General features: G+C 36.5%; 1 protein-coding gene across 1 annotated transcript; it reads right to left on the reverse strand.

Annotated features, from left to right (window-relative positions):
- Positions 1 to 15,992: 15,992 nt before the first annotated feature.
- LOC139720647 (uncharacterized) lies at positions 15,993 to 24,872 on the reverse strand. The gene is made up of 4 exons (XM_071632004.1): positions 24,821 to 24,872; positions 22,128 to 22,248; positions 21,496 to 21,661; positions 15,993 to 16,526 (listed from the first exon to the last, which is right to left on the reverse strand). The coding sequence occupies exons 1-4, from the start codon at positions 24,849 to 24,851 to the stop codon at positions 15,993 to 15,995; spliced, it is 852 nt and encodes a 283-aa protein (XP_071488105.1). The 5' UTR covers positions 24,852 to 24,872.
- Between the last annotated feature and the right edge of the window lie 540 nt (positions 24,873 to 25,412).

Here is a 25,412-nt window from a genome sequence, read left to right on the forward strand (position 1 = left end):
TAAAATTGTCGCAATATGGAATCTGAGAGAAAATTTGGAGTGGGTAAAGAGCCATAAAGCAAGAGCTGTACGAAAGATTGACATTTTGGTCTTATTTTCACATTAACACGCCCTTTGCTAACAATCTCTGTATTCGTACCCGCTGCATGCTATAACGATTAGAACCAACACTTGCTGTCGGGCGAAAGCTCGGTGGTCTAGTGGAGATGACGCCTGTCCGGTGATCAGGAGGTCGTTGGTTCGAATCCTGCTCGAGTATGTACGCCCATGATTTTTTTTTTTATCATGGCTACCACTAAAACACTGATCAATTCAGTGCTTATTTACGTCGATGTAGGGCAATTTGTTAATCAGTTGCAAATCTCTGTATTCTCTTTCATAGTTAACACATATACACACCTATTTTCGGAAGGGAAATGTGTTAAAAAACAATCTTGTGCACGTTGTTCAGGGAAAAAAAGAAGGAGAAAGTAAATCAACACTGAAATATATCATATTTGAAGGAATCAATACTTACCATCGTAGCATTTTACTTCTATCTTGAAATTCGCTGGATATGTATATATATTCCAATACACGCAGTTTCGTCTGATGTGTCAATGATAAAACGGAGTACGGTAAGTTGCTATTCATAATCACAGGCTGAAATGTTCTGTTAGATATTACATCCTGCAGAAAAAATCTCATCCACACATTGTTCAAAAACTGAACTTCAAAGGAAAGCCGCCGTCCTGAAGGTGCCTGTATAACCCAAATACTGTTAGCGATGCATAATGCATTTTCACACCATATGTCGAGGTATAGTGGCTTCTCCGAGCAGTTTATAGTAAAATCTGTAGGCGCAAAGAACGAGTGGAAACAGAGAGTTGTAAATAAATATTCTAGATTTACATTTTATTCATACTCACAATGTGTTTTTTTTTTAAATTTTCCAATTTTCAATCTTTGTAATAGAAAGAAATGATTGCTACTACTTACATTTTCTTTGTTGAATTTCTGTACCAAATTCAAATGAATGAAAGAGGTACAAGCAAATCAAACAAATCACCTTTGCCAGTCAGTTCATTAGAACGTTAAAGTGTAAGATAAATCAGTGTTAAAGCAAAATCATAAACAACTAAGCAAACCGTGACGTGATTTTTATTTCGTTCCTTGCAAATACATTCGTTTCTAAGCAAGTAAAAACACGGTTAGCAAGTAAGAATGGTCTACGAGAACATCCTTTGACGAAGAGAACTTATAAAAAGAATCAAAGATACGTACATGTAGTGTTGCTTTCCGATGCTGAGGAAGTGAGCAACGGCTGGTAGAGCAAGAGACAGGCAATCAACAGGTCCACGGGAGACATTCTTGATCTTTGTTTGAGGAAAATGAAATAGTAATATATTCTATATCCGTCCCTCTTCAGTCGTAATATTAAGCTGTGATTCTAACTCCACGAAGAACGATGCCTCCGAAAAAAAATTAGGAAACTTGGCTTAGCCTCTAGATGTAAAAATATGCATGATATGCCCAGTCTTATGGCGGGAGTGAAGGTCAAAGATGACTTCTCCAATGCACTGTGAGAAAGTTAAGAACTATCAGTTCTGATTAGTCTTTCCGTTGATGTCAGTGGAGGAAAGGCCTCCAAGCTTGCGTGCAACTCCCTAGGCTGGAGCTGTGTGTAGGTGTGTGAAACTGAGAGTCTGTATGTGATTAATATTGTGATGTTGTTTAATTTCAAACGAGTTCAAGTAGATGCTAAGACCTGAAGACGAGACCGATAGAATATGTAAGAATACACTTGATTAGTTTAACCCTGTGGCATTCGACAACAATATTGTCTCAATCATTTGTTTGATTACTTGCTTTATACCCTCTTGTCTGCTTTCATGCTTGGTTGAAGATTTTTTTTTTAATATAATTTTGCATCACGACATCCAGCATAGGTGATTTACATCGAAATCTCCTACACCCCCTAATTACGGTACAATGTTTCGGTTTTTAATATCAAATTTAAATTGTTGCGATTGCTAATTACTAATAACCCTAAAATTTGAATAAAAAGGCAAAATCAATAAGTGCAAGTCTTTATATGGATCAAAGAATGGATTTAATACCTCATTTTCCAAGGTATTTTGGCATTTGTCACTGAAAAACAATATTGATTCGGCCTGATGTTGTGTGTGTATGTATGTCTGTCTTAGTGTCTGTATATCGTGGCTATATCTCTCATGGAGGCATACTCTCCTCTAATCCGATTACGTGCTGACATAATTTAAAAAATCATCGCAATCTAGTGTCTCAAATGATTTCATTTAACAAGGTTATCAGCCACTGGGGAGATGAGGTGGTGGAGTAATTGTATAGATTACTAAAAGAAGGTTTTTTATATGATAATTTATACATGAATAAATACAACCCTACCGCAATAAAAGTTACCTGGTGAGTTTTTACAACTTCACAATAGGTTGACCAGAAGCATTAAGTTAATTCATTTCATTTTCATATATATATATATATATATATATATATATATATATGGGTCAGAATTTTGAACGATGTACAATTGAGCCAAAACAAGGCAAAATTTAAAAAGTAGGAAATTCTCCAAATTAGTCATCTTCCCTGAAAGAGTATAACTCAAGCTTTAATATGAACCCAATTATACTAGGATTTGTCCAGAGGAACAAGTTTTTATTCACCGCTGAAGTTTACCATGTCCAGAGCAGCGAACGTCCGTGAGGAATAGTACAGCACATACATTTGAATACCATTTAACATAGTTTGCAAAGATCTGATTCAGTTCAAAATCCTAACAAAATATCTTAAGGGACATGTGTACGTGCTTGCAGAATATTAAGCTTGTACTCTTAACCTGTACGTAATGGTAGACAACTGATGATTTAACTAAATTCGTCGTTTCTGTTGAAATATTGCTCTTCCGCTAAACACTTTCTCCACTTTACGCGCATTTTACAGAAACTCAATATTTTGACCTCTTATTTTACTATCCCATACTTCAATCCCCACTCCCAAATAATAACATACCTTTTTAAGATGTATCTGATCTAGGCAGTCTCTATAACCCAACGAACATAGCATAGTTTTCATCACGGAGGTTCGCATGTAGCTCACGGACGTTCGGAACAAACAAGATGCAGCTCTCCTGAGTTGGAAACGCATTCTACTTACAACAAACAGCAATTTCATGTCGAGAACAAACTCCTCTGCAAAATCCTGAACAGATATTACCAATTCTCAATTACATAAGCTTGTTTATCTTCTCTTACTGAGGAATCAAAGAAAACAATTTTTCCATCTCTCGTAAATGAACGTACAAACGTACGTGTAATCTCAGTGACGTAGTCCATCCTTGAGAACGAATATATTTATCAAAATTTCTTTATCATGAAGTAAAGATTCAGGTCCTAAATTTGTTATCTAAAGTCTACAATGCAAAATTCGCTTATAACGAACATGGTCACAGCTAAAATTATGACAAAGAATTAACAAAGAAAGACAACAGAAATGTGCTCCGTTAGAGAAATACGTTGTTTAGCTGGGGAGGACAAACGAATACGTTGGGAAGAAATCCCTCTATGTTTGCTCCTTGTGTTACACACAGTTACCGAGGAGAATTTTTATTATCATATTAGTCAGAAATGATAATAGGTTCGATACTGCAAAGTTTCGTCATAACAAGACACAGTAAGTCCAAATTACATGGATGGATGTTTGTGACTTCGATATTATACAATATGGTTTGTTATAACAAACATGTTGTAGCGCGTCATTTCGGAGGCTCGTTATTCATACAGTTTGTCAATACGAAAATTGATAGAGTTCGTATAATTATGAAGCTTTTTTATTCGGTAAATGATAGGAATCTCCGAAGGTTAATCGAAAGGTTTATTAATCGGAACATGAAAAATCATGTTCGTTTATCCAAATATGGAGAAACAAGTTAACAACTACAATCCTCCAAATTTCAAAACCTCATAATAACCGTTTTCACCTAAACGAATATCAGGCCCTTTCCACTTTTAGAAGAACGGACCTAAAGATAATGATCATTAATATTTATTTTTCGAACTAACACACTTTCGGAATAAGAAAAATTTTAATAACAAACCTCCTTAATTAACTACAAACTTTTTTTTTTCATTTTCGGAATAACAAACCTTTGGAAATAGGAGTAACGAATCTTAGGAAGAGCGAACGTATCAAAGTGTAACCTTAAACCTATTCTTGATCATTACTTTTTTAACATGTGTTTTCAAAGTAAGCACAAAAGCACAAACAAATTGACGATCTCTCTGTCTCTTAAATGTAAAATGAAAAACAAAATCATGGAAAGAATTACAAATGAACATTGCTTTTCATTGATGAGTATAAATACCATGTGATGATAAGCGGAGGATTTGTTTGTTTTCATCCGACAATTGTAAACTGCATTATTTTTGTTCGCTTGTGACGGCATTTCGATGAATAAAAAACGTAAATAAACAAACAAAAACTTCTCCAGAGGAATTTGGTACGACGGGAGTGCACTGGCAATTCTTTTCTCTGTGTGTTGGAGCAGCTCGATCCCTTCTCTGTTTCTCAGTCATTTTTATTCAACTGCTTACACGTCCTTTTGAAACTTTTCCATTTTTTATTCAACACATGCCCATTACTGACTTCTTCCGTCATTATCCTGCATGTGATTACGTAGCACTTTTCGGATTTATTTTGGTTTGTTTTGTTTTGTTTCTGTTTTCTGTTTGGTCGCAGCATGTCCAGGCTATTGAGGGAATGAGAGAAAAATCGTCATGAAGAGAAACATAAGAATGAATTAAGGCATTTAATATCATGACAATTACAACGAACGTCCGTTATGGAGGCCAAAACTGGATGTGTTCTGTTTGAGACGGCAGCTACCATACTCAAAAGATAAACACTTGGCGCACCTGTCACTAAAAAGTGGCAATGATCCTCTTTCTCCTACTATGTAATCCATTGACTTATTCTACCAACGAACATCCGTGACCAAAACGTTTTCCTTTTGTTATTAAAAGTAAATTGAGTGCTGAACATTATTCACTTTTGGGTATGAGCGGCTCGGTGATTTGGTAACATTTTCAACTAACATTAACTTTATGTGCAGTGATATATTTGTAATTATCAGCAATTTCCTTTCTCGGACAGAACGTCCGTGAGCGAAACTTTCAGAACCTGTAACAGTACAAATTGTCTCCAGATCCTCATTAGAAAGAAATTTAAATGCACAGAAATTACAGATTACGCAAAATTCCATTTTCCTATAACTTTGTTTTCAGTGTTTAGCTGTTTTTGTATAATTAGAGGGAAAACAAGCGTAAAATTGTGAGTAAATTTTCAACTGTTTCTTCATCATGATCACATAACGCCTTAAAAATTCTGAAACTACTGCCCTAAACTCATTGTTTACTTTGTAAAACTTTATTTGTGACTATTGGAGCTAAAAGTTTTAAAGAATACAGGACACTTTTGGGACAAGTTATCCCTATCGAAGGGATTGCATACGTCACGGACGTTCGCTGGAATTGTCACGGACGTTCGTTCTACTGATAAGGTCATATTCCCGGACGGATAACTAATCGGCAGAGAGTACCTAGCCTTCCTAACTCTGTCAAAAATTTGAAAAGGTATTGTCAATGCAAAATATAAGAAATTTGACATCCTTACAACATATTTATTGCTCAGAGGGGGATCAGGAGGTGAATTTTCAGAGAAAATATTAATTATTTGCTTGGTGTTCGGTGAATTGCATGGTCCAAAAACTGCGGACAAGCCTCAGTCCGCTCCAAAAATAACATACAGCTCCTCGGCTAGAGAGCCAAAGGTAAAATGCACCTTCGTCATCAAAGCAAGATGGTGTCCCACTCGAAAACGTTTTAATCATCACGGACGTTCTTTTTTTCTCGGAGGTTCGTCTAAAAATATAATTTCGGTTCCTATTTGACAAAGGATGGACAGAAACTCAAAACAAACATATTATCGTGTGGCTAGATCTTAGTTGATTACGACTCAGAACAATATCACCAATAGCGTTTAATGGGATACGATCTTTATTAGAAAATAGCGGAAGCACGTCCGTGACGAAAACTGAGTATAATTTTGCATAAAAGAATATTACGTCCCATGTACAGCCAGCAGACGTACAATTTTTGCAGGATATGTTCATTAGGTGGAACACCAAATTTTCGTATACATTACAGTTGGGACAACAAAGTAGAATTTGCAGCAGCGATAGAAATAAAAGCACCACGGACGTTCGTCTGTTTAGGACTTTGATATTTCAATTGTTCTCTGTGATTTTATACGTGCTCATATAGTTCTTATAATGTTGTGGTTCATACCCATGATATGTCAGATCCAGAACATGGTCAGATCTTAGATGCCACGTATGCTTAAATATGCACATCATTACTTTGAAAAACAAAAATTATTGTGAAAATAGCGTTTTTACCGTATTTTTACGCTTTAAGTCCTTGTCAAATGAAAAATATCAGGCAAAAGTCAACCAAACCATATATTTCCTGAAAGGAAATTTACCAATCTTTGAGATGACATGAAAAAAATCTGGTTTCTTAGATCATCCTGGCGTGTTCTAAGGGAAAGAATGTCATGAGGTGCGAAAATGGGCAATTGTACATCGTTCAAAATTCTCACCCATATATATATGATTACCATATTGCATGGTTGCCATGCACTGTGGCAGCAACTACCAGTCTAGACGCATTCCATCACAAGCAGGTTAGTTTTGAAATCCGTCCGACCAGGAGCAGACGTATACCCTTGTGTGTATGTTCTGCTTCAGAAACGGATTTTTAATCTAACATCACATCGCATCCTGGTCGCTGATGAAGAATGCGATGACTAACCTGTTTGGTGTCTTGTTTCTAAAACATGCGCTTAATGTCCTCGCCAGGATAAAGCGTTTTAATGCCATTTTAGGTTTTAATCTCATTCACTTCTGTTCGTTATTGATCAGTGACTACCAGGAAAAGGCTGATTGACTATCAGGTAAAGTCTGATTGACTATCAGGAAAAGTCTGATTGACTACGGGAAAGACCGTTGACTATCAGGAAAGTCTGATACAATTTTCCATCAAGGACAAGGCACAACTATTGGCTGGGATGTCTCTATGGGGGCCGGAGGTGTGAGTTTGCGTCAGTGAAAGACAAGATGAGGTGGGTCTCTGAACCGTTTATCTTCGTGATAGTAAATCGGAGCATGACGTTGGCAATGTAAGTCCATTGAAAAGTTATCAGGGATTCATATTTGTCATGTTTTTTAACACTGATTTCATCCTTTCATCTTTGGCTCTTCGTGGAGGGAACCAGTCCATGGATACGACGCGTCGTTGCTACGCCAAACGCGCACATACACACTGCGCGGTTACCATGCACTGTGGCAGCAACTACCAGTCTAGACGCATTCCATCACAAGCAGGTTAGTTTTGAAATCCGTCTGACCAGGAGCAGACGTATACCCTTGTGTGTATGTTCTGCTTCAGAAACGGATTTTTAATCTAACATCACATCGCATCCTGGTCGCTGATGAAGAATGCGATGACTAACCTGTTTGGTGTCTTGTTTCTAAAACATGCGCTTAATGTCCTCGCCAGGATAAAGCGTTTTAATGCCATTTTAGGTTTTAATCTCATTCACTTCTGTTCGTTATTGATCAGTGACTACCAGGAAAAGGCTGGTTGACTATCAGGTAAAGTCTGATTGACTATCAGGAAAAGTCTGATTGACTACGGGAAAGACCATTGACTATCAGGAAAGTCTGATGCAGTTTTCCATCACGGACAAGGCACAACTATTGGCTGGGATGTCTCTATGGGGGCCGGAGGTGTGAGTTTGCGTCAGTGAAAGACAAGTTGAGGTGGGTCTCTGAACCGTTTATCTTCGTGATAGTAAATCGGAGCATGACGTTGGCAATGTAAGTCCATTGAAAAGTTATCAGGGATTCATATTTGTCATGTTTTTTAACACTGATTTCATCCGTTCATCTTTGGCTCTTCGTGGAGGGAACCAGTCCATGGATGCGTCGTTGCTACGCCAAACGCGCACATACACACTGCGCGGTTACCATGCACTGTGGCAGCAACTACCAATCTAGACGTATTCCATCACAAGCTGGGGTGGTATTCTGAGGTCGTAATTAAGTCTGTAATTAACTTCGTGATTAAGTCGTGAAGTTAATAGGCCCTTAATCATGGGCAAAATCGGTATTCTGAGGACGTAATTAAGGTATGGTTAAGTCCCCTGTAATTATCTTTGGTCCCTCCCATCTAATTGTTATTCCATCCAATCAGACGCTTTGTTAGAAGCCAAAATGATGATTACACGCGCAAATATGCCCTCAATACGCGCTCCTCCACGCCCCCTGTAACTACAACCCAAGAGCTCCGTGCGCACACTCCGGTATTTGATTACAACCACTCACCTACGCACGCGAAGATCTCAACCTCTTTGCTCACATAAAATGACAAAATTCCTCGAAGATCGGCTATATTTCTTTTTTTCTCTGAATTCTACGGATACCAAGATAACAACATTCAACCGCTCCTCTGTTACCGAAGACGTTAAGCATCGTTGTGGCAGAGAAAACACGATGTATTGCGTGATATCGGAGTAGTTAATGACACTCTTAGGTATCATTAAGTTTTCCATTAACTTTCATACTTAATTACACCCTCAGAATACCGATTCGTAATTAACTCTGTGATTAAGTCCTCTCAGAGGTGCACGCGCATTGATACGCGCAAACGCGTAGGTCCTTCCCGCCAAAACGCTTGTTGCTATGGTAGTTAATGTACCCCCTACTTAATCATGCTCTCAGAATACCAATTCGGTAATTAAGTGCTAATCAGAAACTTAATAAGCTCTCAGAATACGGCCCCAGGTTAGTTTTGAAATCCGTCCGACCAGGAGCAGACGTATACCCTTGTGTGTATGTTCTGCTTCAGAAACGGATTTTTAATCTAACATCACATCGCATCCTGGTCGCTGATGAAGAATGCGATGACTAACCTGTTTGGTGTCTTGTTTCTAAAACATGTGCTTAATGTCCTCGCCAGGATAAAGCGTTTTAATGCCATTTTAGGTTTTAATCTCATTCACTTCTGTTCGTTATTGATCAGTGACTACCAGGAAAAGGCTGATTGACTATCAGGTAAAGTCTGATTGACTATCGGGAAAAGTCTGATTGACTACGGGAAAGACCGTTGACTATCAGGAAAGTCTGATACAGTTTTCCATCACGGACAAGACACAACTATTGGCTGGGATGTCTCTATGGGGGCCGGAGGTGTGAGTTTGCGTCAGTGAAAGACAAGTTGAGGTGGGTCTCTGAACCGTTTATCTTCGTGATAGTAAATCGGAGCATGACGTTGGCAATGTAAGTCCATTGAAAAGCTATCAGGGATTCATATTTGTCATGTTTTTTAACACTGATTTCATCCTTTCATCTTTGGCTCTTCGTGGAGGGAACCAGTCCATGGATGCGTCGTTGCTACGCCAAACGCGCACATACACACTGCGCGGTTACCATGCACTGTGGCAGCAACTACCAATCTAGACGCATTCCATCACAAGCAGGTTAGTTTTGAAATCCGTCTGACCAGGAGCAGACGTATACCCTTGTGTGTATGTTCTGCTTCAGAAACGGATTTTTAATCTAACATCACATCGCATCCTGGTCGCTGATGAAGAATGCGATGACTAACCTGTTTGGTGTCTTGTTTCTAAAACATGCGCTTAATGTCCTCGCCAGGATAAAGCGTTTTAATGCCATTTTAGGTTTTAATCTCATACATATGTATATATATATATATATATATATATATATATATATATCATCTCTATAATTATGTAAGATATGAGAAAGGAAGGAGAAATCGGTGGGTCGCTTTGACATCATTATTCCTCTTACTGTTCCCCCTTTTTGGAAAAGCGCAAGAGTTGAAAAATTGGTCTCCGACGGGGATCAAACCGGGTCTTTGGCATGGAACGCCCGGTGGAGACCAATTTTTCAACTCTTGCGCTTTTCCAAAAAGGAGGAACAGTAAGAGGAATAATGATGTCTAAGCTACGCACCGACTTCTCCTTCCTTTCTCATATCTTACATATGCAAAAGTATTTAGGAGGAGCCAAAAAGCTGTTGTAGCGGTGACTTCTTTCGCAAAAATGTATATCATCTATATATGTATTACTCGACATCACTGTTTCATGAAAGCATGTACTATATTGTAATGTCACGATTTTGTTTCACATTGAATTGTAAGGAAACTTACACTATTCTCTTTAATACTACTCTACTCATTCATCTTTTGATCACGGAGTAAGGTTTCACTTTATCGCGTTCCTTAATGCATCTTTTTTTCTGTTTTGCCTTTTCTGTTTTTTTTTCTTCAATTCATTTTAATGATTGCCCTTTCCATTGTATCTTTCGTGTGATATCCATTGATTCCATTTAAATATTTAAAACAAATGTGATTTTTTTTTTCGTGTACCCATTCGAGGCCATATACAGATTGGTAACCTTGTCAAGTACGATACCTCTGAAGCACGTCTTCTCTACATATTGCATAGTTTCGATCTATTCAATGGCAATTTAATCCCCAATCATTATTGGTTAAGGTCATCTTAATCGTTTATTTTCTTCTACTCGAACCCCAGACTGACTGACAGTAAATGGCGCTTCAGTGGTTTCAGTTTTGAAAATGGAGTCTAAACTGCCGTGATCGATTAAACCTGGAGAGGCTGGAAGGGGTGGGGGTGGGGCTGCTTTCATTGAAGGCTGATTCCGCCAGTAAACAGACTTTGTATACTCACACAACGAATGTTATAACATTTTAGATATGAAGACAGCGATAGATACCCAGGGTTGATGTTGATGTTACATGTTTAACCTACTGACGCTTTCCATACTTGTCAAATTGTCATAGCATAATGGAGAATAAGAAACAATAGCATTCGTTTCTTTATTGCCTTACGTGACTCATGAAAACTATTTCCACTTTAAATGTGGAAATCATTTATCTTTCATACTATGCTAAGTTCTTGGAAAGTTTTGTATAAAAGTCTATTTCAGCATTTGAACAAAATTTCCGGATACAAATGAAAACATATAATGTAGTCATTCACTTCCGCAATCATTTTCCTGTCATAGAGTTTACTAGACTGATTATGTAGCAAGTCTTAGATGCCATCTTATCTTATCATTAAGAGGTCTTCCCATTGTTTTTCGATTTATTTGATATTTAGCATACAATATAACAAAGACAATACAACATAACAAGTGTTACTCACTTTTTCCACTTCATGAAATTCTTCCATCGAGATGTTTTCATGCCAACTGATTGACAAGTTGCTCTACGTCGACGTGCATAAGCACTGAATTGATCGGCAACGCTGTTGGCGGAAGCTCCGTGGTGTAGTGCAGATGACGCCTGTCCGGAGATCAGGAGGTCGTAGGTACGAATCCTGCTCGAGTAAGTATGCCCATGATTTCTTTTATCATGTCTACTACTAAAACACTCCTCAGTTTAGTGCTTATTTACGTCGATAGAGAGCAACTTGTCAATCATTTGCAATGTCACTCCCTTGTTCCTGTTTACGCTTGAGCAATTGTCATATTGTTGCTATCTGCAGAATGGCACCCAGTATCACTTATTGGAAAGAACCACATAGTGCCTGAAACTGGACAAGTTTTCTGCACTACCATTGCTTGCAACTTCTGTGAACGACAAGCAGAACGCATGCAGAAAATGCGAAAGGAAAATGTTTTTACCTTTCTGGCATAACAAAATGTGAAATAGAAATTGACTTACGTCTTTTCCAATCCGATCAAAAAGGTGTTTCCTGTGTTTGTTAATCTGTTTGCTAATGAGGTTCTTCACTACGCACCGTTTTTTTTAAATCATTGCTTTGTGGATGTGGCGAAAGAACAAGGGTGTTGGGAGGGACATTCTTATAATGCTTAATATACTGTCTCGTTTGGGTGTATCTGTTCTATTCAATACTATAAGATCGAGGTTCGAATGAACTGAACATTTTACGCATGTTCATTTTCATATACAAAAGGCTTGGCTGCACGGACTGGTAAAGAGAAATCATTTTCCCGCTACTTGTAAGGACATAAGTATATCATTATGTAAAGCTTCATTATACCGTCCATTGAATTCTTCAAGTTTTCAGCAATCAGCAATCGAATTGCCTGGGTCCTTTATAATAACTTGAGTATGTCAATCATTTCTTCTTTTTTTTTGAACAAACGAAACAAATTATACATATTGCAAGCATATTGTCCCCACTACTTTTGCATCTCATTAATCTCCATAATCTTTCTTTATTTCATACATGTTTCTTCATGATTTAACAATCGCTCCTTAATCGTCACGATATAGTTCAAAAATGTATTGCATATTGCAGCAAGGTAAATTTAAAAATATATCAAAAGTTTTGGTTTCGAACTCGGACTCCAACCTAAATCACGGTCTCTTTACAACATTGCATTGTGCAGTTGGTTGGTTCTGCTAAATTCCACGTACATCGTAAAATGTCGTAGAAAACCTGTAACAACTAAATCAGCAATATCTTTAGAATAGGACAGTCACGCCGAAAAGGGGGATAAGGACACTTGAATTTTACCAATATGATCTATGGTATCAACATACTCAACGATGTGCATGTTCATCATTTCGTTCATTGCCTATCTTTTTTTTAACTCAAGGACAGATAAACAAGTCGTAACTGCCTATATAAAATCATTACTAACTTTTCAATTAACCATGTTGCTTTACGCTATATATTGATATAGGAGTCTCACTTTTTCTAAAACCTATAATGAATGTAAAGATCATTAGTAACTACAGCACTATAGGGCCCACTTTATAACTTCCATCAAATCAGGTTTGAGGTTTGCAGCAGTTCTGTTTGCGGGATTTAGTACTTTCAAAGCAACACCATTCAAAATGAAGGAAATCACACACAGAGTATTGTACAAGTATCCCTTTTCCGTCCACAGCACGTCGCAGTCTGTTTCATTTTTTTTTCTCTCTCTCTCTTTCTCTCTCTCTCTCTCTCTCTCTCTCTGTTTACATACATGTGTTATATAATATGTACATGTAAATGTATATATATACATAATTATTATATATGTGAGAGATAGTTCCCTGGGTCCCAAACGTGCGCGGTGCCGCATTGTTGGTTGCATATAATTGAAAGAATATATTTCGGTAATATACGAAATATATAGGATATGTTGATTTAGATAGCATTAGTGTGTGTGTGTGTTTGCTTGTGAGTGTGTGTGTGTGTGTATGTGAATATGTATGTGCGTATGTATGTGGGTGTGTGTGTGCGTATGCGGATGTATACATATACCAATGCAAATAGACATATGAATATGATATATATGTATAATGATTCTGTTTGTGATCATCACGCTAAGAATTATAAGACAATATGATTATTATATGGCAGCATTATGATATAAGAATTTATTTTTTGGACATATGATGTTATTCTGATGATGATTTGAGGTTAGATTGGATATTTGTATTGAATTGAATGATTGAATTGAATGATTGATTTATGTATATAAAGGAAATGATTTTTGATTTTTGATTGGTAATATGTGGAATTGTATTATATATTATATGACACATCAGGTTATTCATAAAATAATCGTTCTGTTGGTAGGTCCTGACGAAGGCCCAATGAGGGGCCGAAAGCTTGACAAATAAAAGGGAGACTAAGATCGAGAGCAACGTCCCGCCTCAGTCCAACTTCTTTCAATTACATATATAAATGGATTATATCAATTAGATAGATAAATAGATAGATAGATAGATAGATAGATAGATAGATATCCAGGTATAGAGTACTTATTTTTCATTTATTTATTTATTTATTTATTTTTTGCTGTGGGTATATCATATATTCATATAAATGCAGTTTAACGCTGACATATTATGTACCGTTGGCTTTTGTCATCTTTGGAGATGAATAATCTTCCACTGTACCATATTTTGTGTTCTGTATTCATATGCCAACCTTCAAAATGTATTTGTCTGCAACATATATTTCATATGTTTTGTATTCGTCAGATGCTTCTAAAAAACAAAAATATGTTTTGAAATAACGTCAGTTCAAACAATGTAATTCCGATTTGTTCACCTTATGTTTCATAGTTTTTGGTTTCAGAAAAGAAACTTTAGATTAAACTTTCAGCTTAACAAACAATTCATTCTTAGGTTGTGTTTTTCCAAGAGAAGATGAGGATGGCCATTAGTATAAACATCATTATAATGACAAAGAACAGGCATGACAGGTACGAGATAATTTGTGATCAACATTTACTTTTGTCTGTAGCAACTTTTTATATCTCCGTAAAATATACCTACCTATATTTCTACTTTTGAAATCTGTTTAGTACAACATCTATCATGTCTATAACGGTAAATCAGTGCTCTTTCTAATGAAAGTGATAGCATGGCAAGTAGGATCCATGACATAATTATCTCATTGTGTAAACTAATCTTCGAGACACCTTCATCACTCTGAGTAAGACTCTGAGATTAGAACAATATGTTGAAATACAGTATACGTAATGCACAGGGTGCAACTATCATTCAATGGTGATTACCAGTATCTAACTTCTCATAAACAGATTTTTAAAAAATCCACCATTGGCAGCTGCAAATGCACAAATCCCAACAAAATTGTTTTCCATTTTGTTTAAGGATCAGAATGAGATATTGTATCTCCCCCTTCAAAACTATAATCAGGCAATAATGATTTACCAATTATGACGATACTTTACCTACAACAACTCAGGGTTAACCATTGCTCTAAAAAATACAAGATAATTTGATGCGCAAATTAATTGTACAGGTGTGAGACAATCGAATCATATTATCTGCAATACTATTGTGACCATCAACGCTTAATACAACTTCCTCTCCTTTACTTTGTTATTCATGACACACTTCCCTTGTTCCGTTAGTCAGGATACTATTTGTTTCTTCTTGATGAAGTCAACTTAAAGATAGGTTTAACTTCTCTTTAGGTAGTCTTCTTGTACTTATTTGAAAAAAAAGTGTTTTCATTGTATTACATGATTGCTTTTGATGCTGTCAAGGAATTCAGTTTGCTCTAAGCATCGGTGACTAATTAATTGGAGAACTTCGATTTTCATTGGATGATCTTGGTTGTGATTTCACTTTTTAAGTTTTCTTTCTTACTCTAAATATAATTGTTGAAGAGATTCCATTCATTTCTTTAAAGTGCGTTATACTGGATGTAGACAAAATGAAGAAAATTGTCTTTCTGAGATGATACAGATTACGTCAAATACAAGTACAAAAAATGTAATATACTTGAGGTAATTTACATGCTGTCTTTGCTTAAGAATGCGCAAATTCTATTCCATAAATCTGAGGTCATCGTTATTTCTACAGCTATTGCAGCTGCTTCCAGTCTTCTTTGCTGCTATATATCTTTAGTCTCTTACAGCAGCGATTCATAGATAATTCTGCTCGAGGAATAAAAACCATAATTATCTCTATTCCGTCAAGATTTTTACTTCTCTAAAATATATTTACTTTTAGGACACATCAATTGCGCTTATCAGCAGTTTCCACTGTCCTTTTACAGGGAGATGAGGGCATTATTTTGTCAGTGTATTCCCCATCCGTGACGAGAACAGTACATATTTTCTAAATGCTATGAAAACAACTCTTCATGGACCACGCTGGAAAAAAATAAGGTGCAGCAACGATAAATAGCTAGCCTTTAAAACTGTCTTTTTCCCCACGAGTTAGGGGCATCAATCACGTATAAAACTTTCCTACGTTAGTCACCTTATTCCATATTGAATCACAGTTAGGAATAAAAGGATCTCTAAATGTCTAGGTTACATCCAATGCTCTCCTATACATTGCAATTTACACATATGTTGACCTTAAGGGTTATTTTGCCAATGGAGATTTGTTCTGGGGGAACAGCATATCTTCATATAAAGATGCTGTGGTGAGTACTTCTTTGTCCATCTCCACATACTGATCTTCGGCGATTTTACCAGAACATGCTTCAAGAACAAGATACCCATTTTCGTCCAACTCGCGCTCTTCCCTTTGCTTGCTGGAGTATATTGTCACAGAATAAAGAGAATTGTTTAGGCCTATCGCAAGAGGGTCACGTTTCTCATTTCTCTCGATAGTGGCGTACTCGTGACCATGCTGTGGTTCTCTGATGGATGCGGATTGGTTGGAAGTTGAAAGAATATCTTCGTAAACTGACCATTCAGAGACCTCACATCTAATAGCGTTATCTGCCGGTCTGAACTGGATGGACATATCTCTGTTGATCTCTTGTCCAAATGATGTGACTTTGTTAATGTAACAAGTCTTTTCCTGTTCAAATCTCGTAGGCCTGACGTCACGGAGAGGCCGCGAAATCGTGTCCGGTAGATTGTTGACCACCTCCCCTTCAAGAGTGTGATCCTATCAAGGATAATAAAGAGTAGAGGGTGGCACGCTGATGCATGATCTTGTTTGCTGACATTAACTTTTTAAGTTTATTTCTAGAGATGCGCATTGTGTTTGAAAAAAAAAATGTGTACACCTCATGGTAACTGATATGAGTATTGTCGTCCTGATCAACCGAATGTGTCCTTATGGCATCACGAGGCTTCTGTCTATAACCGGGGGGCCAAAAGCTAAAAACAGAGGTCGAGTTGCACTCTCTCTACAAACTAAGTAGACCATGCTTATTTTCAAGTTTTTATTGAAACAAACAACATTCCACTGGTCTACCTCAAAAAATTTGTTGCGAAAGCCTCCAAATCCAAGATGGCGTCCAAGATGGCCGCCATATTTACTGAATTTGTTATTTGAAAGATAGAATTTGATTGAAAGATCAGATTTCAACAAATGTGATGTCATATGAAAGAGAATAAAATTTTCTACAAGTTGATACCATTTTTGTGGGTTATTGTGATAAGTGGATTGAGATTTTAAGGAAAAAACACTCATTTTTTGATATTTTTCTGAAAAAAGGAAAATCATGAAAATGCTTGATTCAGCATAAATCAGAGAAAGACTAAAGGATTATCTTGAAACGTTTCAAGAATTTTGTTTGACATATAATTAATATTTGGAGAAAATTAGGGGTCAGTACCGTTTTTGGTTCAGGAGTTATAATGTCTCAAACTTGAAAACTCACTATGTAAAAATTGCCACTTTAGTTGTGACAATACCTTGTTGGTCGTGAAAAGAGCCTGCGCGCGCCAAGACTACTACACGCACCACTGACACTGGCGCTTGTCAGTGCCTGTGGTGCGTGTAGTAGTCTTGGTAAACGCAGACATTTTCTTTGACAAACAAGGGTTTGTGCCTGCAAACTAACTTTTCATACCAAGTGGTAGCTCAGGTGACGCTGATTGCTATTATTTCAAGGTAGATTGTTCTGAAGCAGATGAGATGAAGCCAAAATATCTTTCAAATAGAGGTAGAAACTTGAAACAACCTTGCTATAGACAGTTTAAAACAAAATCTGGATCAATCACTCAAAAAATTCAAGATTGCAGGCCATCAAAGCTGACATAGTGTATAAAATTGCGCCAAAGTAAATGTATTATTTCGTTTTTGATACAATTTTGTCTGTTGTGCTATCTTAAACCGTCTTAGGTTTTTATGGACACATTTTTAGAACCAGTGATATTCTACTCTCCGAAAAAGAAAAAAAAAAACAAATCGAGTGGAAGATTTTGCTTTTGATGTGAGGAGTGAATAACAAGAAAACGGTGAATTTAGAGTGAAATTGGAGTGACTTTTGAGTGAAAATGTTCATTTTCACTCATTTTAGAGTGACCTTAATAGGCACGGCTCCACACTAACTTTTATTTTTGGTGGCCCAAAGGCAAATATCCGATCTTTTTGGATGGCCCGATCAGGCCACCTATGTCCTTCATTTCTGACATTTTGGTGGCCCGACGTGCGTTTTTGGTGGCCCCGGGCCACCGGACCACCGTTAGTGTCGAGCCCTGCCTTAGGGATCACTTGTCACTCTTCGAGTGATCCCCGAGGTCACTCTAAAATGAGTGAAAACGAACATTTTCACTCTCGAGTGATCCTGATATCTAATATGGGAAAGCATCTACCAATGCCATAAGCTCAGATCAATTGTGACACATTGAAATCAGCCTAAAAACAATGTAAGAAAAATCTGGTAACAGAAAATACAGTTTCAGAATGCTTATTTGTAAATGTGAATATACAGCACGAATAATCAATTTGGACAATTTTATTCGAACAATATACTGAAAAGTAATTTCGCACAACACATTTCACATAACAAAGTTGAGAAATTGCCGCCATGTCGGATTTCCTTTTTTTTTTTTGGGGGGGGGGGGGGGGAGGGGTCGGATCAGAAGGGCTTTCAAGGACATCTACGGATCAGACATTATTACACATATACCATCATCATTCAGGCGTTTCTACAACAGCAGAGTAACATACAAGTAAAAAAGCATATCTTTGATACAGAAGCATTTCTTTTTTATCAAAGATTGGGACTTACCCTAACACTGGAATGAGCTCCATCCCCCCCCCCCCCCCAAAAAAAAAGACCCTCAATATGGTTTACACTAGCACATTATCGTTCGGATGTATAGGAACATGTAATATACAGCAATATAAGAAGATTTTAAAAATATATCAAATTATAAGTAATAAGTTGAGATTTAACTTTGACGCAACACACTAAAGGTATTTTACCATTGGGAGAGATATCACATTCGATTTATATGTGCAGGTTAGTTGTATTACAAAACATTCTACCATGTAAAAAAATTATAATAAAGCCTAAAACATACAGAGATATCACCATTGCTTTTCAAGAAACCATAGCCATAACTGTTGACAATTTAGTATATAAAAAAACATTCTTATCAGATCTATTTAGTATATCTAACAATATTTAGCATTAATTATACTGATTTCAGTTTGTACATACTTGTTCTATCCCTAACTCACAGTTTAGAACTAGTTTGAGGAATTAAGTAAAGCTGGGTTTTTGTTTTACGTGCACTAATGGTAAATAATGCCTTGAACGACAACCTCGATTAATTACCGCCATCTTGAATTTTGTGTGGATACTATTTTTATCGCTAAATATTACACATTGGCAAAATTTGTGCCAAATTCCAAGCTCCTATCTCTTTTTGGAAAATACTTTCTGTTCAATTTTATCTGCCTCAGAACAATCTACTATGATGAACTGCTACAGTAATAGCGATCAGCGTCACCTACCACTTGGCATGAAAAGTTAGTTTGCAGTTACTTGCAAGTTACTAGACCGTTACAGTATTACATGACTGTGACCATATAAACACATTGTATGCAAAATTTATAATGCATAGATGTAATTTTTTCAAGTTTTAGACGTTAACTTGTCAATAGTGTATGATATTGCCTGTAATTCCAGAAATATGAATTAGGACCTATGTCTCAATCTCAGTAAATTGCAATCTCAATCGCAGGTTTCAAAATAATTCTTCAGTTCTTCTTTGATAAATACTAAATCATGCATTTTCACATTTCTTCCTTTTTTCAAGACAATGTAAAAATATGGATCCCCCCCCCCCAATTTATCACAATACACAGCTAAAGTGGTATCAACTTTTAGGAAGTTTTACTCTCCTTCATATGACATCAAATGTGTTGCAATCCAATGTCTCTATCAAATTTTATGTTTGAAATGTTAACTTCAATAAAAATGGCGGCCCTATTGGACCGCATCTGTACTTTGGACGTTTTTGCAACAAATCTATTGAGGTGTACTTACGGAACATTGCTTAGTACAGCTTGTATGCTTAATATTATGTATGGTCTTGTTTATAGAGAGAGTGGAACTCGAAAAGTAAGCACGATCGTGGATTTGACCCTCTGTGACGTCTTTGGGAAGAGATGCGTGTAAATGCATATTATGTAAAATGGGATTTTTTTACTTTTTAGAGAAATATTTATGGTGCATTCTGAAAAAAAAATGTCTCCGTAAAAACCTAAGATGGTTTGAAATAGCATTAAAATGTTCAGAATATATAAAAACCATATAAATAGACAGCAAAACAGACAAAATTGTATCAAAATCGAAATGATACATTTACTTTGGCGCAATACACTATGTCAGCTTTGATGGCCTGCAATCTAGAATTTTTCGAGTGATTGATCCAGATTTTGTTTCAAACTTTCTATAGCAAGGTTGTTTCAAGCTTCTACCTCTATTTGAAAGATATTTTTGCTTCATCTCATCTGCTTCAGAACAATCTACTTTGAAATAATAGCAATCAGCGTCACCTGAGCTACCACTTGGTATGAAAAGTTAGTTTGCAGGCACAAACCCTTGTTTGTCAAAGAAAATGTCTGCGTTTGCCAAGACTACTACACGCACCACTGGCACTGCTACAAGCGCCAGTGTCAGTGGTGCGTGTAGTAGTCTTGGCGCGCGCAGGCTCTTTTTACGACCAACAAGGTATTGTCACAACTAAAGTGGCCATTTTTACATGGTGAGTTTTCAAGTTTGAGACATTATAACTCCTGAACCAAAAACGGTACTGACCCCTAATTTTCTCCAAATATTAATTATATGTCAAACAAAATTCTTGAAACGTTTCAAGATAATCCTTTAGTCTTTCTCTGATTTATGCTGAATCAAGCATTTTCATGATTTTCCTTTTTTCAGAAAAATATTAAAAAATGAGTGTTTTTTCCTTAAAATCTCAATCCACTTATCACAATAACCCACAAAAATGGTATCAACTTGTAGAAAATTTTATTCTCTTTCATATGACATCACATTTGTTGAAATCTGATCTTTCAATCAAATTCTACCTTTCAAATAACAAATTCAGTAAATATGGCGGCTATCTTGGACGCCATCTTGGATTTGGAGGCTTTCGCAACAAATTTTTTGAGGTAGACCAGTGGAATGTTGTTTGTTACAATAAAAACTTGAAAATAGGCATGGTCTACTTAGTTTGTAGAGAGAGTGCAACTCACTCGTTAAGTAAGCGACTTTTTGGGGTTTGGCCCTCCGGTTACTACATAACTACATAACTACATAATGTAATAAATATCAGTGCCGTGCAGTGTACCGGAGAAAGGTAGAAGCATGTGATATTGGAGTGACAGCTTACCTGGAAACCAAGCACGAAAAAATACAAATTTATGGAAGCTTTGTAACAAAAGTGTGATTGATTCAAAATAGAGTTGCATACGTATTATAAATATGAATTGAGAGTTAACCTTGCTTATAGAAAAATAGTGAATATAACACTTGCAGTGAGAAAAATTCGTTATTTTAAAGGTCGAGTATATTTCTGTATATGGAACTAGGTAGTTAAATACTCCAGGGAGTTCCGTTCGAAAGTAACGATCTGCTATATTAAACGATATAATCAAAGGTGACTACCTCTGCAGAGTTCTGGTAGATGTGATGCACTTCATCCTGATTAGCTGTAGCGTCACCAGTTTTGTTGCCGGGATGTTCCGGCAAAGCGCGATGCATCGCGTTGGTATTGATAGAGTGCGATGAGTGGGTACTCGATTTATTTGAATTTTCTGGGTGCCTACAATTTCTGTTGAGTAAAAAGAAACGATACGAGACGAAAGGTTGGGGGAATATACGTCATTGTAATAAAATTTAAACACAGGTTCGTGTGGAAACAAATTTGGCAAATAATCAACATTTCTCTTTTTTCGTTTTCGCAAATTTCCGGAACAAATTGCCATACTTCCAATGAATGTGAACTTTAAAGAATCGAAAGATTTTTTTTTAATTCCATTGCCGTCCTTTCACCTTTCATTGAATACCTGTTGGGCTGCAGGCAGTTCTGGGAATCGTACAAATATTCATCCATTAGTATGAACGTCTTTGCTGTTATATGTCAATGTTTGTAAAACATGATGTATTGCATTGTAAATAAGCATTGTATATATATATATATATATATATATATATATATATATTTATTTATTTATTTATTTATTCTTATGAGGTAAACACACAAGATAATGAAGAGAAAAGAATGTGCTCTTACTCACTTTTTCTGGTGATGTTTGCACCAAGCGAGAGATAAAATGGCAAGTACTATAGCAGCGAAACAGACAGGGGATCCAATAGTCAGTACAGAATATTCTGTCTCCATATTTTGTTCTCCAGAAACTGACAAACAGAATTCATCAAATCGATAATTCGTCATCAAATAACGAGTGAATGCTTGAAAACATATTATGAACTTCTTAGCATTTCTCATTAGGGTGTCAAGCATGCACAAATTTCACACACAGACGAGTCACAAGGCACTGAGGCAGTATGACGTGCAGGTGATTAATTGTGTCCCTTCAAATGTCAGTCACCAATCCTTACTGAATAGAGAAACAGGTCATCTGAAATGTCTGATCAACATTCAGTTCAGTTCAGTTCAGTTCAGTTTTTATTTCTGCATTTCAAAATCAATACAAATCAACAAATCAACAAAATTCTTACATAGTCATTTACACAGCTAATATTCGTAACATTTGGATCTTTCATACATTTTCTTTTTTTTTCTTTTTTTTTCAAGAACGAATATCATATATGAAAGGAAGCAATAGGAAATGATAAAAATGAAATGCAGGGGACCATCATCATAAGCTAAGCTTGACGAGGAAGATGGCCCCAGGTAAAGAGATACATAAAGAAAATCTTGCCACTCACTGAGTGGGGGGTAATTGTGCAAAGGGCACAACGAAGAGATACATAAAGAAAATCTTGCCACTCACTGAGTGGGAAGTAATTGTGCGAAGGACGTGCGGTGCAGTGCGGTGTGCATTGTGTTCGGATGAATCTTGGTTTGTACGTTTAGTGTTATTTTGTGTATCAGTGTGATGAGGTGAATGTTACTTCAGTTATGGCCGTGAACTCATTGTTTAGGGTGTTTGTTGACCAGGTGGTATGAATATTTATGTGTCAGAAGTATACTGGATTATGAGGGTGTTTTTTAGTTCTCGTTTGAAAATGTTCAACGACGTACGTTGTTTTAAATTAGGGGGTAAAGAATTCCAAATATCTGGTCCATTGTGCTTTAATGATTTTTGAGCTAAAATGATTCTGGGGTTTTCGAGATGGTAATCGGACGACTGACGTGTTGGATATGAATGAACGGTGGAATTTGGAGTGAAGAAGCCATCAAAAATTTTTGGAAGACAATTAAATGTATATTTATACATAAAAACAGCAGTTTGAAAGGTGTGAAGATCCTCAATTTTCAATGTTTTTAGTTGACGAAATAGGGGATTGGATGGGGATAAGTAACGGGAATTGGTAATGAAACGTACAGCACGTTTTTGGAGAGTAAAAATTGGATTAATTTTAGTTGAGCCACAGTTTCCCCAAACGATATTGCAGTATGTGATATGTGGTAAGATCAATGCATTGTATAGAATAGTCAGGGAATTTTGAGAAATGAAGTTTTTCAGTCGATATAAAATTCCTACAGTTCTTGAGACAGACGTGTGGATATTATGAATGTGATCGTTCCAAGTTAAACTCGAGTCAATTGTAATTCCTAAAAATTTAGTAGATCTTACTTCAGTTAAGGATAATCCATCAATATTGATATTATAACTGCTGTTAATGTTCTGTAAAGCAGTAGGTTTGAAACGTATAAAATTTGTTTTAGAGACATTAAGGGATAATTTATTACATATAAACCATTGGGAGACTTTATCTATTTCCGTGTTCAGAGTATTAAACAGTGTTTCGAGGTTCTCATGGGAGTAAAAAATATTAGTATCATCTGCAAAAAGTATAAATTTAAGAGTTTTTGATGTATTTATTATATCATTGATATATACAAGGAACAGTAGGGGGCCAAGAATTGATCCCTGGGGAACACCACATACAATATTAGAATTCGGAGATTTAGATGACTTAAATAGTACATATTGCTTTCTGTTGGATTCAGGTATTCAGGTATTGAATTTCAGACAAAATACCAAGATTGTAAAGCTCCAAGGATTAAATTTGTTTACATTATAGTCCCGTTATTTCCTTAATCATATCAGCGTAAAGGTATACAAAAGAACGGCCAATAGAAACAATTTTGTTAAACAATATGGCTTTTTAGTTCATCTTCTTTTGTAAAATAAATCTATTGAATACACAATATTATTGTAACATACAACTTAAGTTCGGAAATTATCGAATCTTTAAGAAAAAAGTTGTATGAATTTGTCGAAAGGTCAACTTTTCTGTATGTAAAGCAAATCACCTCGTTTGGCATTCCATGAGAATTGCGTTCATATAAACAAAATTAGTATACGTGTTGATCCCAGTTTAAACAAAACATGAAGAGAAGATATTCATACATTTCCCTCCAACGACTTTTCATCGTATCAGAAATTTACACGTCTTCTTCAAGGTTTCGGACATGATGACAAAATTCGTAGTGCTTATTATGCCTATACCTCCGGGAAAGAGGGCACATAGAGATATGCAGAGAATCCATTTCCGTTACACCATTACGTGATATGAACAATTGAAAATCGAGAGTACGAGATTGATCCAAACCTTTTCACTGCTTGTCAACAAAGCAAAATGAGAACAAGTAGTGAATGGCATTGAGACAGAGAGAAAGAGAGAGAGAGATGTATTAACCGAACGCAAAATTGGCTGGCCAAAGGCACAAAAAAAAAGGAGAATTAACCAGAAATTTAAAAAAAAAATGAACGGACAGGTTTCACACGAGGCTTACCTGGAAAAGATGAATCCAATGTCTCTTGCATAGCCGTCCATTCTTCAGTAGCCTGAATTTCGTCTATCGTTCAAAAGCAGTCGACAAGGGAGTAGGAAGTGCACACGCTCAGCTTGAAAGATAACTCATTGAACTGGGAATTATACTCGTGTAGTCTATACGTTTCCATAAAACCATACATTGAAAAAAAGATGGGCCTCTATGCCCCTCTTCTTTTGCAACGCAAACTATATTTAAAAAAACAAAAGCTTTTCCTGTGTTTCAAGTGCTTTAGGCTGACGATGACGGCAAACAACACGATGTTGTTCCGTACCACTATCCATACTTCATTTATTACAGGGAAAGAGGTTGACGTGATGTTGTAAAAGAAAATGGTAACCTGCTAGCACACGCATCCACTGTAGACTTACTCGGTTTTAAAATACAACAACTTATGCCAGTCATCTGCTGCAGGGGCCTCGAAAACAATGCAAAATAAGAAGAAAAGATGTTTCAATTGATTATGCAAGGAGTCCGGTGCATCACATAGTACAACAACGCATAAATCGACTTTTGTCATAAACATACCGAAGGCTCCCCCCCCCCCCGTTTT

Source organism: Diadema antillarum, unplaced genomic scaffold, assembly GCF_040938485.1.
Source record: "Diadema antillarum isolate AM-2024a unplaced genomic scaffold, OU_Dant_1.0 scf00000131, whole genome shotgun sequence".
Lineage (NCBI taxonomy): Eukaryota > Metazoa > Echinodermata > Echinoidea > Diadematoida > Diadematidae > Diadema > Diadema antillarum.